At 49.2% G+C, this 16,138-nt stretch overlaps 1 protein-coding gene across 1 annotated transcript; it reads right to left on the reverse strand.

The window, feature by feature from the left end:
• Positions 1-1,828: 1,828 nt before the first annotated feature.
• Positions 1,829-7,257, reverse strand: NMB (neuromedin B). The gene is made up of 3 exons (XM_081169158.1): positions 6,915-7,257; positions 4,432-4,628; positions 1,829-2,071 (listed from the first exon to the last, which is right to left on the reverse strand). The coding sequence occupies exons 1-3, from the start codon at positions 7,045-7,047 to the stop codon at positions 2,030-2,032; spliced, it is 372 nt and encodes a 123-aa protein (XP_081025284.1). The 5' UTR covers positions 7,048-7,257; the 3' UTR covers positions 1,829-2,029.
• Positions 7,258-16,138: the final 8,881 nt, after the last annotated feature.

The raw sequence follows: 16,138 nt of genomic DNA on the forward strand, positions 1-16,138 counted from the left end.
CCACTGCAGTGGTTGTGGCTGAAGCGTTGGAATGGGAGAGCAGGACAGCCTTGCCTTTGCCTGCTGCTTTGGCTTTCTGCTCCTTAAGCACCGCAGCTTCTGCTAGATCAAATGGGGGGATGGGGGGACTTTGGCTCTCTGGATGTTACTGAACTACAACTCCCATAATTCCTAGCTTTTGAGCATGGGGTTGATGAGAGTGGTAGTTCAGCAACATACGGTGGACCAAAAATTCCTCAAACCTTTGCTGGATCTTCTGCAGAGGTTCTCAACTACGTTCCACACATGCACCTGAATTTTCACTTCAAACAAGGCAAGGAGGAAGGTTCACCAAGGGAAGAGGAGGTATCTGGGATGATCAAGGGCAACCAAGTTTCCTGCTTGATCATCTGCTCTGTCTGAGCCATCAAGGCAGCTGTGGCATGACTTCCAGCAAGGCTCAGATATCTCTCAGGAGCAGCAGTAGGGCGGGGACGTGTGGCTCTCTTGGTGATGCTAGACTACGACATCCAGTGTCTCTTGACTATTGACAAGTCCCACAATGCTGATGGGAGCTGGCATCCAGCAACATCTGGAGGGCCACAGGTTCCCCCTCACTACTCAGGTATCAAGGTGTCTCTTGGACACATGGTTGGGATTTCCTATTATGCTTGCCAATAGCTCAGTAGCAGGACATCTGATTTGCAGGCAGAAGGTCACACGTTCAACCCCTGGAATTGGCAGTTAGGGCTGGGAAAGCCCCCTGCCTAAAGCCTAGGAGAGCCACTGGCAGTCACAATAGACATTAGTGAGATAGATGGTCCAGTGATCTGATTTAGTATAAGGTACAGTACTGTAGCTTCCTATATAAGAAGGGAATGAAATGTGGGAATGGCTCTGGCCTTCGGTTATGATACACTGAGCCAGGGTGGAGCAGAAGCAAGAAGTGATCATTAGCCCTCCATACCTGAGAACATCCTGGGAAACAGGAGAGACCTTGAGGGTCTCTTAGCTGCATGCAGAGCAGGACTGTTTGGGTACATTGCCAACCAAAGCGGTGACTGACTTTGTGGCCTATTGTATATTACTCAAGCAGTAAAGCAGTGCAACTCTTATCAAATGATGCATGTGCAAATAAAGAAATATTAGGACCTATTACTTTAAATATGGAAGTGCACACGGGAGCAGTTGGAATCTCGCATGGGAAACATCCACAAAGCACCCATTAGAGGTCTGCAGTGCAGGTTAAGGGATTCGAGTGTAGAATTATTGGGGGGTATTTAATCTGTTTACTTGTGCTGCATCATGGGATCTGAAAGGTGTTGTCAGCAAGCAAACCAATGACTCCTAGATTCATGGCTGCAAAGGAGAAATATGAAAGATACCCTGACTGAGGAGGCACTGGCAGAGATGGGTGAGGTCACCATCTGACCACCCACTGCCTTGGTCACTGGGCCATCTATGGTTCCACTGCTAGGGTTTGTCTCCCAAACAGGTGTCTCATGTCCTCCAGAAATGGCCCTTCTTTCCTCTGCAGACCAGTCCATTCTGTCAACAGCAGCTGTCAACCACTTAGAACAGACTAAGTTCTGCAGTACTCTCTTTCGCAGATGTGAAACCTCCGTATCTCCTTGGACTGCAGCACTTATCAGTCCCAGAGAGTATAGCCAATAATTGGGGATGGTGAGAGTTGTAGCCCAATCACATCTGGTTCTCCATCCCTTTCTGAGCTAGTCCTTCTGTGGCTGCTTGCTTTCTGCTGCTGCACACAATGATGACTGCGGACTGAAAACAATCCTCTCACCTGTGCAAAGAGAGACATTTATTCACCATGCCTCCTCCACCAGCCGCTGCAGCACAAGGAAATGCCAGGAATTTTCTATACAGTCAATACTTGGTTCTTCAGAGAAGGGGGGGGGGAGAGGTCAGTATTAGGATTACAGTTATAAATTTGATATTTTACACTACAATTCTTGATGCTTTCATTGGGAACAGCCCTTCAGGAGCTCGCTTTCCCCCAAGTCTGTGGTGTTTTCCTCAGTTCATCCATTTAAATGTATTTTGCCAGGTACTTTGTGAAGAAAGGTATTTCCTGTAACGAAAAACACAGGCATCAGTAGCTTACACTTCAGCATAATAGAAAGCAAACTGGCCTTGCCCACTGATGAGAGAAGAGTATAGCTACTCCATCACCACCTTGGACATCTAAAGTGGGTTTTGCCCCCTCCTGGGCTGTGTGGGCTCCCTGACTTGCTCTGCTTATGGAAGGAAGCGACATGATCTCATCCTTTTAGTAAGTCAGCCAATGTTAGAAGGATGACAGCCACCCTTCTGAGGCCTTCAGGTAAATAAAAGGTAAAAGGATCCCTGACCATTAGGTCCAGTCACGGACGACTCTGGGGTTGCGGCGCTCATCTCGCTTTATTGGCCAAGGGAGCCGGCGTACAGCTTCTGGGTCATGTGGCCAGCATGACTAAGCCACTTCTGGCAAACCAGAGCAGCGCACGGAAATGCCGTTTACCTTCCCACCGGAGTGGTACCTATTTATCTACTTGCACTTGACATGCTTTCGAACTGCTAGGTTGGCAGGAGCTGGGACTGAGCAACGGGAGCTCACCCCATCGCGGGGATTCGAACCACCGACCTTCTGATCGGCAAGCCCTAGGCTCTGTGGTTTAGACCACAGCGCCACCTGTGTCCCCTTCAGGTAAATAGATGACATCAAATTGTTGCACTGAAATGGGGTTTATTACACTAAGACCTCTCTGGTAGTGAACCTACCTAGACCAGAGAGTGATGAGCAACAAGGATCTGGTGATCCCTGAGATTAGGCACCTGGGTGGGGTTCAGGACCTTGGAGAGCTCTCTAGCCCAAGCGGGAGATGTTGTGCAACAAAGCCAAACTGCATTAAAAGGAGAGGGGTTCGGGTACCAGCCCACAAGAAATAGCTGGAGGAACCTAGGAAGCACTGACTCCGCCCACCTGATAAACTTGGAAGAGGCAAGGATTTGGCCTGATAGTCAAATCCCCACTCCGGGATGCAATTAAATCCCAGTGTCAGAAAAGGAGCTATCTCTACCACCACTGGTGCCAGCAGGATCCTTGCCATGCTGGTCTGCTCCCTACAGTAGGAGGAGGACCAAGGGAAACACATTGAGAAGGCGTTGATATATAAAATACAGACACCGACTTTATTCCTTTCCTACAAATTCCTTACGTAGTTTCCTCTGATGGCTGCAATGCATCACACAAGTGTTTGCAACCAGTGCTTTTTTTTCTGGAGGGATGCAGGGGTACATGTACCCCTAAACATTCTGTGAATCTCTGTACTTTTGTCCATTTACTGTATTTATTTTCCCTGATTTGAACTATAAAATGGTGATTTTCTTGAGTAAAAATGAGAGTACTCCTAAACACTTTTAAAGAAAAAGACCACTGTCTGCAACACACAATTGTCTGAGCACAGTTAGCTAACTCAAACATGGACGACATTCTGTAGGCGGTCCTGTTTTCCAAAATGAGACTAGAATTAGTTGACTCTGCCTGCCATTGGCTCTGGCTCCACCTGGTGCAGCAATCAAATTGTTAGCACATTTGTAAAGCTAGGCAGGGTCAGGTATGGCTTCAAAATGGATTGGGGCCCATGTGTTGAGGTTCCTGCATTGCAGGGATGGAGTAAATGACCCTAGGGTGTGGGGTGTGAATCACAAGAGCAGTCAAGTACAACATTCCTAGAGTGAACATGCTTACACATGGGGAGGAAAGTTTGTCAAGCCAGCAGGTAAACTTCCTGTTTCCTTCTGGGCTGGGACAGACTTCCTCTGCATGTGACTAGAGGTGGGCGTGGCCTCACCTGCACAGGTAACGACAAAAGCACAGGGCAGGGTAGCCACCTCTCTCTTTTTGACTACATGCATCGAAGATGCAACATCTGCTTAGCCAAAGATGCTCTCTTGACTTCCAGCCAAGGGAGGACAGAGGGACTGTCTCCTTATGAGATAGTTTCCAGGTGTATGTTACTTTTCTAAGCTAAGTCTGCCTTCTGGGATCCAATTGTGAACAGAATGATATGTGAGTAAACTCTTTTTATACTTTTATAGAAGACTGTCATGTCTTATCTTTTATAAGGGAATAAGGGGGAAATACCAGGACAGTTATTATAGAGGCTTTAGCGAGCCTGAGCAAACGCATCCGCTGTGAGTTTTAAAAGGGGAATGTTACTCTGCTAAATTATGAACTTGTTTACACAAGTTGGAAAGGCTATAATCAAACAATATATCCTCTTCTGCATCCCTGAACATTCCCACATTGGGGTCCCTTCCAACTCTACCATACTATGATCCTATCACTGGCTCTACTGTCAGCCGCCTAGTCTTCTGTGCCACCAGTCCCACTGGGCACTAGCCACCACATTCGTTCCCTTCTGGACATCTAGAGATGATGGTGCTCACCTGGTCATTGGGATCATGCTTCCCTCGGTTCTCCTCCAGCAGCTTCTCTTGCAGGAGCATTTTAAGAAGTTCACTCATCATCAGGTCTTTCATCCCCTCTCTGAAAGCCTTGGGGGTGCTGTTGGTCTCTGAACTTTCTGAGAATGCAGACTGGACATGAGGAGAGCTTAGCATACTCTTCTTCCCCATGAAATGCCCTGAAATGACACCAATTCTGGTCAGTACAGTGCTGGCCTAATTTTATTTCAATTTTTTTTGAAGGAGAGCTTTTGTGCACGATGGTTTGAGGGGTCTCACCACGGCCACATCCTCTTCCTTGCTGCTGTTGTCGGCCCATTGACTTGTTTTCTTCATTTGGGCTCAAACAGGGGTATGGGAGTACCTAGGGTTCGTCAAGCTGGGCCCTGCCAAAGGCACATGCCTGGGGGGTGCATGCAACAATCATGCCTCTCCATTTTGCCTTAGAGTGGGGGCCATCCCTACCAGGGTGCCAGGGATGGAGGCACGCTGACACAGCTCCTTGTCAAGGGCACAAGGAAGCCTAGATACACCTCTGAACAGGGAGAATGGAACCAAGTGCCTAGAAATCTGCAAAGGACAACTCCACGCAATAACATTTTATTGCAGATCCCACCTTTTATTATATGCTATTGAAAATGGATTTTGTTGGATATCATGCGTGTGCTCTTTAAAAACAAATGAATGAATAAATAGCCCTGCTTTTTAAAAAATCACCCCGTCTTTCCACTTTTCCAGGCAGCATGTGGCCATCTCCTTACCAGAATGCAAATTTTCAGAGGAAGGAAGCACTTTTAAGTAACAATCAAGGTGGAGATTTGAACTGCATGACCTGCCCTCTACCTGAACCGCCACACCATGGCAGCCCTGCAAGAGAAACTACGGGGTGTCATAAGGCACTATACTGTCTCAGATGCTATTTGACATTGACTTGAAGCCATCAGGAGCAGAGAGGAGGAGATCTGGAGCAAGACATCATCAATACATTGATGATACCCAACTCCTATTTCTCAGTAATATCTGAACTAGGAACGGCTGGGCAGGTGCAGGACCAATGTTGGTGTGCAGTGAATAATATTATTCCTGGTGAGGAATAATAAAGTCTGCATCCTGACAGGCTGGAGTCTCTAGAAAAGTGGTTTCCAGACCCAGGAAGTCTGCCTTGGGTTGAGTTGCTGTCCCTGAAGCATTGGTGCTGTGCCTGGATTCAGCTGCCACTGGAAGTGCAGGTGCCCTTGGTGGCTAAAGTACTTTCCCCCAACTTTGGCTTGTAAGACAGCTATGATTGTTTCTGGATCAGGACAGCTTGACCACAGTTGCCCATGCACTCGTAACCTGGAGACTGGATTCCTGTAATGCGCTTTGCGCAATTGAGGTTGGTCTGGAAGTTTCAGCTGGTGCCGAATGTAGCAGCCAGGTTGCTTGAGGGGCTGAACTCCCACCATCATGTAACCCTTTGTGGGATTTGCACTGGCTGCACACCTGCTACAAGGTCAAGTTCAAGGCTGGGTACTAGCTTGTAAGACCCTCTGCAGCTCAGGACCAGGTTACTCGAGAGACTGCATTATCCCTTATATACGCAGCAGATTGCTGCCGTCTGTGGCAGAGCTTCTCCTACAAGTTCCAGAGTGGTTTGTATCCTGCTTGGTAGGATACTGCCCTGAGACCTGCAGGTATAGGGTGGTATATAAATCAAATCAAATCAAAATAAAATAAACGCAGAGCAGGGCAGTCAGTGTGGCTGCCGTTAGTCTGTGTAACAGCATTCCCATCAAGGCAAGCAGGCGCCCAATACCTGCACTTTCCAGAAACAACGGAAGACATTTTTGTTCCAACAGCTGGATAAACAGGTCTGTGCCATGGGTATTTACTTCACAATACTTTTTAAAATTTATCTGTTATTTCCTGCATTGTTTTAAACTGTTTTTAGCTGTTCCTGTTGCATTTTTGGGGGGCATCCCCTTGGGACATATGTGTGGAAGGTGATTAATAAACAAATTAATAAAGTTCCAAGCATCACCAGTGGTGCAATAATTGCTGCTCTGTTAATTTGACCATCCTAGACAGAGACTGGATTTTCAACCTGATGACACGGGGAGCTGTCCCCTCTCCTGCTGCTGAAAGCATTGTTTCCTGACCCTCTGTGCCTGGCTTTCCAAACAACCCCACACGCAAATCAAACCCAGCACTGCATTAAAGTCTTAAAAACAAAGCAAAACAGCAATGTATACAGGGCTGCCTTCAGATGTCGTCTAAAAGACGGACCCAGGTAAGGAGCACAATTTTGCAGCCTCTGCTCCAGTCCTTCGTTGCCCCCCCCACCCCCACCCTCTCCAGACACACACGCAGCCTTTTTCTGCCAGGGTCTTTATTAACAGGCAAGCATTTCCCACCGTCTGCGTTGGGAAGCTGCCCCCTTGGCAGATCGCCCCCTCCAGCGCCACCAGGAGACGCAGGGGTCGTACCTGTAGCCCAGAGGTTTTCTCGGAGCCGGATGGGTCCGCCGAGCGAGGGCGAGACAGAAAAAGTGGCGAAAAGGAGCAGATAAGCCAAGCTCCCCACTTGTAGGATCCTGCTGGCGAATCCTGCCGCCGCCATGGCTCTCTTTCTGGGCAGCGAGCGGACTTCGACGGACCGACGGGCGGACGCGACGCCCTTGTCTCGCCTCCTCTGACCACTAGGTGGCTCCTCTCCTCCAAGCCTCTTTCCTGGTCTTCGCTCCGCGTGCGGTCCTGCTGTTTAAATAGCCCAGCCGTCGGGGCGGGGACTGACGCGGGGGCAGCGTCACCTTAGCAGCGCTCGCCCAGGGAGGGGTCGCCCTGGAACTGCCTTATCACGATTTTGCGGCCCAGCGGGACACTTGGGTGCAGTGGCGTAGCGTGGGGGGTGCAGGGGGGCCGGCCGCACCGGGCGCAACATCTGGGGGTTAGGGTTAGGGGGCGCAAATCCACGGGTTAGGGGGCGCAAATTACTTGCCTTGCCCCGGGTGCTGACAACCCACGCTACGCCACTGCTTGGGTGCCCCCCGGACGGTTTGGGGGAAGAAAAGAAGAAGGAATCGGGGCAAGCACGGCTCCCGGACCTATTTGGAACGCCAGGGTCAATCCTGAACCACCTGAAATAACAGAAAGGCAGTATCTCTGAGCACCTACAGAGTGCAGAGCGACTGGGTAGCCCTAGGAGACGGGAGGATGTGGTAAAAGCTGCCGTCAAATAAGCCAGGAGAGCTTTCCCTACAAATGCCAGCGAGGCAGAACCCAGACGAAAGCAGATGTCCTGGTGCACTGGCCGAGCAAAGCGGCTTCCTCAGTTCTGGGTAGGAGGCCTCGCCCAGACACTTTCCTCTAGTCAAGTCCCATTGAATCCAGCGAGGCTTACTTCCGAGTATAACCACGTGTGCATGCCAGGGTCAATCAAATGATGGCCATTGCTTGCACACTGGCAGGGTTGGGGGGGTCGGGACCTTCCATGCCTGGGAGCCAGTTCCTAGGGGTTGAGGTCTCCCAAAGTTGATGGGCATTGCCGTTCAAATGTGATCGTCGATTATGCGGGGCAGGGCTATCCTTACCCCCCCCCCAATATTTTATTCAAGTTGGCACCCCTGCTTCTATGCAATTGGGCCATTCCCACCTACCCATCGCAAACCTGCACTTCCATCTGTTTGAAAACTTTCAAGGGCTAAAAATAAAGTTTGTAAAAAACAAACAGAAGCCTTCCTTTGGGGATTATAGGGGCAGAACTACCCGAAGTGTATAGAAATTTATTCATGTATGCGACTACAGTGGCAGGAATGTTACTTGCCCAAAAATGGAAAGAAGTCCCAGCAAAAGAAAAAAGGATACAAAAACTTATGGAAGATGCAGAAATGGCGAAACTTATGGGAAAAATAAGAAATCAAGGTAACATGCTTTTTTATAAAAGAATGGAAAGGATTTATGGAATATTTACAAACTGTAAACAGATAAGAACATTGGCAGGATTATTGTAAGAACCCGCAGTTTCAAAAGTGTGTACATTTAAAGTAGATGAATAATTGAGCAAATTAAATTACTTTGGCTATGCAGAGAATATTGAAAATAAATTTAAGGAACCGCAGAAAGAGGGGAGGGAGGAAGTTGAGTTTTGAAATGTTAAAAAGATTGTAAAATTATTGAAATGTATAAAACTGAAAAAGACAATCATATGTGTTGTGGCCCATGCTTTCCTGGACTCAGGCTCACTCCAAATGCAGGACATCTTAGTTGGCAGGCATATCAAGGACAAAGTTGTAAAGGGAGACTTGATGGCAATGATGATAATATCCAGAGGCATAGCGTGGGGAGTGCAGGGGGGGCCGGCCGCACCGGGCGCAACATCTGGGGGTTAGGGTTAGGGGGCGCAAATCCACGGGTTAGGGGCGCAAATCCACGGGTTAGGGGGCGCAAATTACTTGCTTTGCCCCGGGTGCTGACAACCCACGCTACACCACTGATAATAGCAGTGGCCATGGAGGATAAATTCCCAGGCAGGCCCCTCTGTTTTCCGCACCTCTTGCCGCCAGCAGTAGCAGCAGGAGAGGCCGAGGAGCCGAGACAACAGCGGAGCCGGTGGAACTGGGACTGTCATCCTGCTCTGCCTTTGCTGTCGCCCCTGCCTCTGAAGGGAGGCGAAATGCGGGGCCAGCCCCGGGCCCACCAACCGCGGATTCACAGCAGCTTCTGTGCCTTTTAAAAGTACCAGAAATGTAGTCTTCCAGCTGCGTCCTTTTCTTGGGTCCCCTGATGCAAATGTTGCAAATCAACACCTTGTTACACTGCGTGCAGACTTCTGGAGAGGGGAAGGGACTCAACAGTTGGATAGGAATTGGTGGGGGTTCTTTTGGAGGGGGTGCTAAGAAGGGGGTTGCCAGTGTTGAGTTTGTATGTTTCTCCGCTAGTTAGTGGATGGGACTATAGCTTTGTTTATTGTTTGAGTATTTTTCTAAAAAATTTTTATTAATTTAGGGGTGGACTGTGTTATCTTTGTTTTCCCAGTATGTCGTATGGAATATTAATGTATCGTACGATTCTATGGCATACTTTATATCACGATGTCAGTCACTTGGAGACCCCTGTGGGACAAGAAATTAAAAAGTTTTCAGTAATAAATAAATGGACAGCTGCCCGTGGGAAGATGTTCGTCCCGCCGTCACGCTGCGTTTGGCTAAAGAAAGAGCCCGTTTGTGTCTCTCCCTCTGCTCTCAACCGAGGAATCCTGCACAGGGAAAGATTCCTTTCTGGGACGCAGCATGTGCCCAGATGACAGGTGTCCATCTCTGATTAGAAGTCTCCCGTGGAGCCTCAGTCTAGGGACCCTGGAGGTGGCGGCGCGGAGGAGAGACTTGCAGGGTCTTTGCCGTCTCCTCCTCTCTGCTTGGGCCCGTCCCGTCGGGCAAAGGCAAAGGCGCTCCGCGGCGAGCGCCCCCTTCTGCGCGGCCGTGAGCACAGCTGCGCGGAAGACTTACCGTCTAAGCGGCGCCATCTAAGGTGAGCGCAGAGAGGGCAGTGAGCGCCCAGCGCGGGGAGGCGCTTTTATATAGAGGCCGGGAGGGTCATGCAAATGAGGCGCTCGGCCCCGCCCCCGGCACCTGCCTCCCCGTCCGGCTCCGACGGGACGATCGGCATTCTGGACAGACGCAGCGGCGACGGCGGTGCGCGGACTCTGGGGCGAGAGAGACGCGCAGGTGAGGAGGCAAAGCTGGCGGCAGGACAGGGAGGTGCAGGAAGGAGAGCCTTGTTCGAAGGGGAGGACCACAGATCTGCTGCCCCTGCAATGTAGACGGCCAGGCAGAGGTGCTGTCAGGACAGGACTTTGGGGGCAGAACTCTAGGGGTGGACTGAGTCTGAGGGCCCCCAAAACGCAGCAGAGGCTTAACACATAGGTTAAAGCAATACCCATCTCAAGAAGAAGGGGGAGCCTGGGATTGCCCCCCAGAAGCTGTTGCAGCCCACCCACCACTTTCATGTTAACAATGCCCAGTTAAAATAAATGTTTAAAGTCCTCCTTGTGAGAGCAGACCTTTTATGCTGGGGTGGGGGAAATAACCCCCTGGTTTGTATTACTACGGTCCATGCCATACAGTCCAAGTGCATGCAATGCACATTTACAGCACACATCTTCCCCCCAAATAATCCTGGGAACAGTAGTTTGTTAATCATGATGGAATTTTACCCTTAATGAGAGGGAAACGACAGGTCCCAGAATTCTTTGGAGGAAGGCAGGTGCTTTACAGGTGCGTTGAACAACACCTTGTTTCTCATTCTGCCTTGCATCAGCAACAGCCACAACCTACGCACAGGATGCCAGGCCTAGATCTGTTTCTTTGGAGGCCTCCTGGCCATGGGTCAGCCTAGGCCAGTGGCCTGCCTGGACTGACAGCAGCTCTCCAAGGTCTCAGGCAGAAGGTCTTTGCCATCCTTTCCACCTGAGATCCTTCAACCACTACCAGCTTCACCTGGGACCTCTGTACCTGCAGAGTGCCAAGCACCCAGGTTGCACAACCATGAAAGGGCAGACTCCATACTGAAGATCCTTAGGAAAGGAATTGAAAACAAACCTGTCAGTATCATATGTCTATGGTGTGGACACACTTCAAATACAATTGTTGTTGGCATCTGTCTGTCTCAGGAGACAATGGAGTGTGCCTCTGGGGGTGAAGTCAAACCACTGTGTTAGCATCACTGAAGGGACCTCTCTGGGTGCAAGCTTTAAAAAAACCTTTTTTTAAAAACACACAACCAAACAAAAACCCTACTGTGCTGCGTGAAGACCTAGGAAGCCAAGATTGCATTATTCATGCCTTTATCTTGTTCGGCAAGCAGTGGTTCGTCAACTTTGGGGGGGATTTAGTGTCCAAGATTTCAGGGCATGCAGAGTACAGGCAAATGAGAAGCACCTACAACATGGAGTTATTTGGTTGATTATTTTTTTTCAGGGGTAGGTGGGCATTAGAGTGAACAGGGCCAGAGCCTAGAGAGGATTATAGTGAATATGTCTAAGGAACTGGGATTAACTGATATACCAAGTACAGGCTGACCAAAGGAAGCAGTGGCCTCGTATTCCCAGGGGAAATTACTGGATGCATCCAAGCGTGTCTGATGAGATGCAAGAGGCTGTATTAGAGCAAAAGAAGCAGGAGATCGGTACATCCTATGCAGTGGCAAAAATGTGGGGTGGATTTGCTTGAAGTGCCGCAGCAAAGCATTTTGTGTGCAAAAGGACAAAGTTCTGTTCTTTTGGGCATCTCCAGGTAGCGCTGGGAAAGACACCTGTCTGGAATCCCCCAAAAGGAAGAAGAAGAAGAGTTTGGATTTGATATCACTACCCTAAGGAGTCTCAAAGCGGCTAACAATCTCCTTTCCCTTCCTCCCCCACAAAAACACTCTGTGAGGTGAGTGGGGCTGAGACACCTCAGAGAAGTGTGACTGGCCCAAGGTCACCCAGCAGCTGCATGTGGAGGAGCGGGGAATCAAACCCGGTTCACCAGATTACGAGTCCACTACTCTTAACCACTACACCACACTGGCACCAGTCCATGTAGGTAATACTGAGGAAAATAGACCAATGGTCCGGCTCAGTGCAAGTCGTGCTTTGAATGTTCAAGAAGCAGGGCTTTCGATGATGTTCAAGAAGCAGGGCTTTATAGCTAAGTGGTCGGACATTTGGTTTGCATGTAGAAGGTCCCAGGTTAGTCTAGCTCTAGGTAGGACCCGGAAAGACCACAGTTCAGACCTGCACAGCTGCTGCCAGTCAGTGCAGATGATTCTGATCCAGATCTGAAACAGTATAAGGCTGCTACATACCACTTGAAACGTGCCCCATCTTTGTTAAATCAGACTTTGTTTCAGAGCATGGAGGAAAAGAAAGTATGTGCAACTACAGCATGCCCAACCCTTGCTTGCCCAAGAGGTTTATATGAATAGGATGGTCATTTCCCGGTCAGTGTTCTACAGAGCACATGAGAAGACCCAGGATTAGAATTCTTAGTGATTTACTCCCGGTTTTCCTCCAAGGAGTGCAAGGTCCTCTCCCCATTTTATCATCACAACAACCCTGCGAGGGAGGTCAGGCTAAGAGGCTGTGATTGGCCCAAGGTCAACCCATGAGCTTCATGGCTGTGGGGATTTGAATGCCAGGCTCTTCTTATAGTTTATATTGTACCTGTGAGTGAAGGGACGCGGGTGGCACTGTGGGTTAACTCACAGAGCCTAGGACTTGCCGATCAGAAGGTTGGCGGTTCGAATCCCCGCGACGGGGTGAGCTCCCGTTGCTCGGTCCCTGCTCCTGCCAACCCAGCAGTTTGAAACACGTCAAAGTGCAAGTAGATAAATAGTTACCGCTCCGGCGGGAAGGTAAACAGCATTTCCGTGCGCTGCTCTGGTTCGCCAGAAGTGGCTTAGTCATGCTGGCCACATGACCCGGAAGCTGTCCCTCTGCCAGTAAAGCGAGATGAGCGGCACAACCCCAGAGTTGGCCAAGACTGGACCTAATGGTCAGTGGTCCCTTTACCTTTACCTGTGAGTGAAAGTATGGTTGGCATTTGGAGAAGACTGGAAGGAGGCTTCCATCTATGTTCTGTGCGGGGTACTATGAAACAAGTTGAGTGCCTTTCTACAGAGCACAGGAGGATCGGTCGAAGTATGATAAGCAGTCATTCATTGTTTCTGTTGTTTTGTTTTAATAATGAGCAATAATCAGTTTGCTTTATGGTCTAATCCAAGGCTGGCAGCACCACTTGACCTCTTTGGGCACCTGCCCACGCCCACTGCCCTGGCAGGGCATGCCCCATGCTTTTTAACCCTCTTGCACCCAGTCTTGCACACAGCAGTGCCAGGTGACTGGATCTAGCCATGCTTTGAATTTCCCACAATGCCCTTGACCTCTAGCATCACCCTGGAGCATTGTGGGAAATTCAAAGGGCAGCTGGGCATGCCCAGCTGCCCAGCACTGCTTGGGATGCTGTCAACACAGCAAGTTCAGCCCCCCAGGGCCCAGCTGAGAGAGGAGGGAGTCTACCTGGGGATACTTTGCACAGGGCCAGTCAAATCTGATGGAATTTAAGAACTGTGAAAGGACGGCTCAGATTTCTGAAGTATTATCTCTCACTGCCTGCCAAAGGTGAACTACCCATTTGCTCTGAAGTCTCCGTGTTTTTAAATGTCGATCCGATCAGCTATGGATATTGCCTTGGTCCCTAGAACTCATTTTGATGGATTTTTTTCAGTAGTTGGAGATTTAATCTGCTCTTGCATTTCCCTTTTAAACAGTCTCCCATGCTGGGGTGGCCCGATAATGATCAGAAAGCTCAGAAGCCTCGTTTTTCATTTCTTAATATACAAAGCCTGAAAAATAATAATAAGCAAAATACAGCCAAAGCTTGCATTTTGGAAGCATAATTATATGATATAGAGGGAATCAAAATCTGCTTAATTTATGCTTATCAGAGAACTTGGATTTACATTAGCAAACAATGTATCTAGGGTACCTCTGAAGCTAATATGCCCAATTTAGTAGCTGCCAGTTCATCACAAGAGAAGCTTCCATCTCAAGTGAAAGCAGAAATCAGGTGTAATGTTTGTACTACAGGCAAGTAAACAACTGATTGCTGGGTCTTGCAAGACACCCATGCACAGTGCTCTGCAAAAGGTAGTCACCCGACATCATTGTGACCTCAGAGGAGTCACAGGTGAGTGGCCCAGCGCATTTGTCAAAGTCAGCCCCCCTAGACTGGGGAAGATTAAGGATCCAGTTCCACATGCCTCAGCTAGAGATTGCTCTGGCCCTTTTGACATACACAGTTTACCCTGCATTTAACATACTTGTGGTTCCTATGTGCTGCACACATTTTTTACAGGCTTTACCTACCATTACAGAATTATCATGCAATGGCTACAATGCTGCTGGAACAGTATTTTAGGGAGAAAGTGTGCAACAGCCACACAGAAACCAGGGCTTCTTAAGGATGCTGGGAGGTAGATTCACTTCACTCCTCCCCAAACCCTGCCTCTTTGCCAGCAAAGTCTGCTGTAGGCTTCTCGTTACAGTTAAATCCCATGGGACAAAAGAATCTTAATGCTTTTTTCCCTTGCTTTCGGGGGGGGGGGAGTGCCATTCTTAGGCAATATTTGTGGGTGACACCTCTCTTCGCAGCAATTAGCTGTTGCCTACATGCAGGATATCAGCATCTGCACACAGTGTAACAAGGTGTTGATTAGCAACATTTGCATCAGGGGACACACACACAAATGCCCAAGAAAAGGATGCAGCCAAAGGACCACATTTCTGGTACTTTTAAAAGGCACGGAAGCAAATCTAAGGACTATTAAAACACACACACATAACTTTTTAGCCTGCTTTTCAGACAAGTTGACTCCCTTACTCACCTGAAGACAGTGAATTTTAAAGTGGCACTAAGGCTCATAGGAGGGACGCGGGAGGCGCTGTGGTCTAAACCACAGAGCCTAGGGCTTGTCGATCAGAAGGTTGGCAGTTCGAATCCCCGCAACGGAGTGAGCTTCCATTGCTCAGTCCCAGCTCCTGCCAACCTGGCAGTTCAAAAGCATGTCAAAGTGCAAGTAGATAAATAGGTACCGCTCCAGCGGGAAGATAAACGGCATTTCCATGCGCAGCTCTGGTTCACCAGAAGCGGCTTAGTCATGTTGGCCACATGACCCGGAAGTTGTACACTGGCTCCCTTGGCCAGTAAAACGAGATGAGCGCTGCAACCCCAGAGTCGTCTGCGACTGGACCTAATGGTGAGGGGTCCCTTTACCTTTACCTTTAAGGCTCATAGGACTATAGAAAGCTGCCTTACACTCATTGAGACCCTTGTGTCCATCTAGCTATGTATTGCCTGCACTGACTGGCAGCAGCTCTCCAGGGTTTTAGACTGCCATGTCTCCCAGCGCTACCCGAAGATGCTAGGAATTGAACCTGTGACTTTCCACGTGCAAGGCAGATGCTCTACGATGGAACTGCAGCCCACTGGCAAAAAAGTGGCGATGGCGACCATTCTACGTCAGGGGGAGAAACCTCTAGAAGTTGCCAAACTGCAACTCCCATCACCTCAGGCCATTGGCTATGCTTGGTGGAGCTGTTGGAAGCTGTAGCTCAGCAATCCCTATAGGGCAAAAGGTTCCACACCCCTGTGGGCTCCACACAACCTCTGGCCTGTGGGCCTAATTCAGCCCAGAAGGCTGTTTCCCCCAAAAAACCATTCCCACCTGCTCCATACTGGACATTGTATGTGGACAGGCATAGCCATCAGGAACTCCCTAGTGCAGCTAGTAGGCCCTGCTTTCAGTGCAGATCAGGTGATGGGTGTTGAGCCCCCTCAAAGAAGTCACCTCCACAGGGTGGAGGAATTTGGCACACCAACCAAACCCAATTCCTCACCACTTGCCCACATATTAGGCAAACAGGGTTGCTGTATGCTATTCTTTCAGCCTCATCTGACTCATTTTCAGTCTGCAATAAGGGTCTAGCACTAGGCTAGGGTTGTTGTGAACCACTCTCAGCCTCATCCTCCAACATGTAATAGCAACAGTAGACTATGTTGTAGGGTTCTTGCAAGCTTCTCTCTCTCAGTCTCAGATGCTCCAAAACTAGTAATTTGGTGTTACCGGGCTGCATTGACGGCAGCATTGCATTTTGCAGGGCAGGGCTATTTTAG

Source organism: Podarcis bocagei (assembly GCF_964188305.1).
Source record: "Podarcis bocagei genome assembly, chromosome: 14".
Classification (NCBI taxonomy): domain Eukaryota; kingdom Metazoa; phylum Chordata; class Lepidosauria; order Squamata; family Lacertidae; genus Podarcis; species Podarcis bocagei.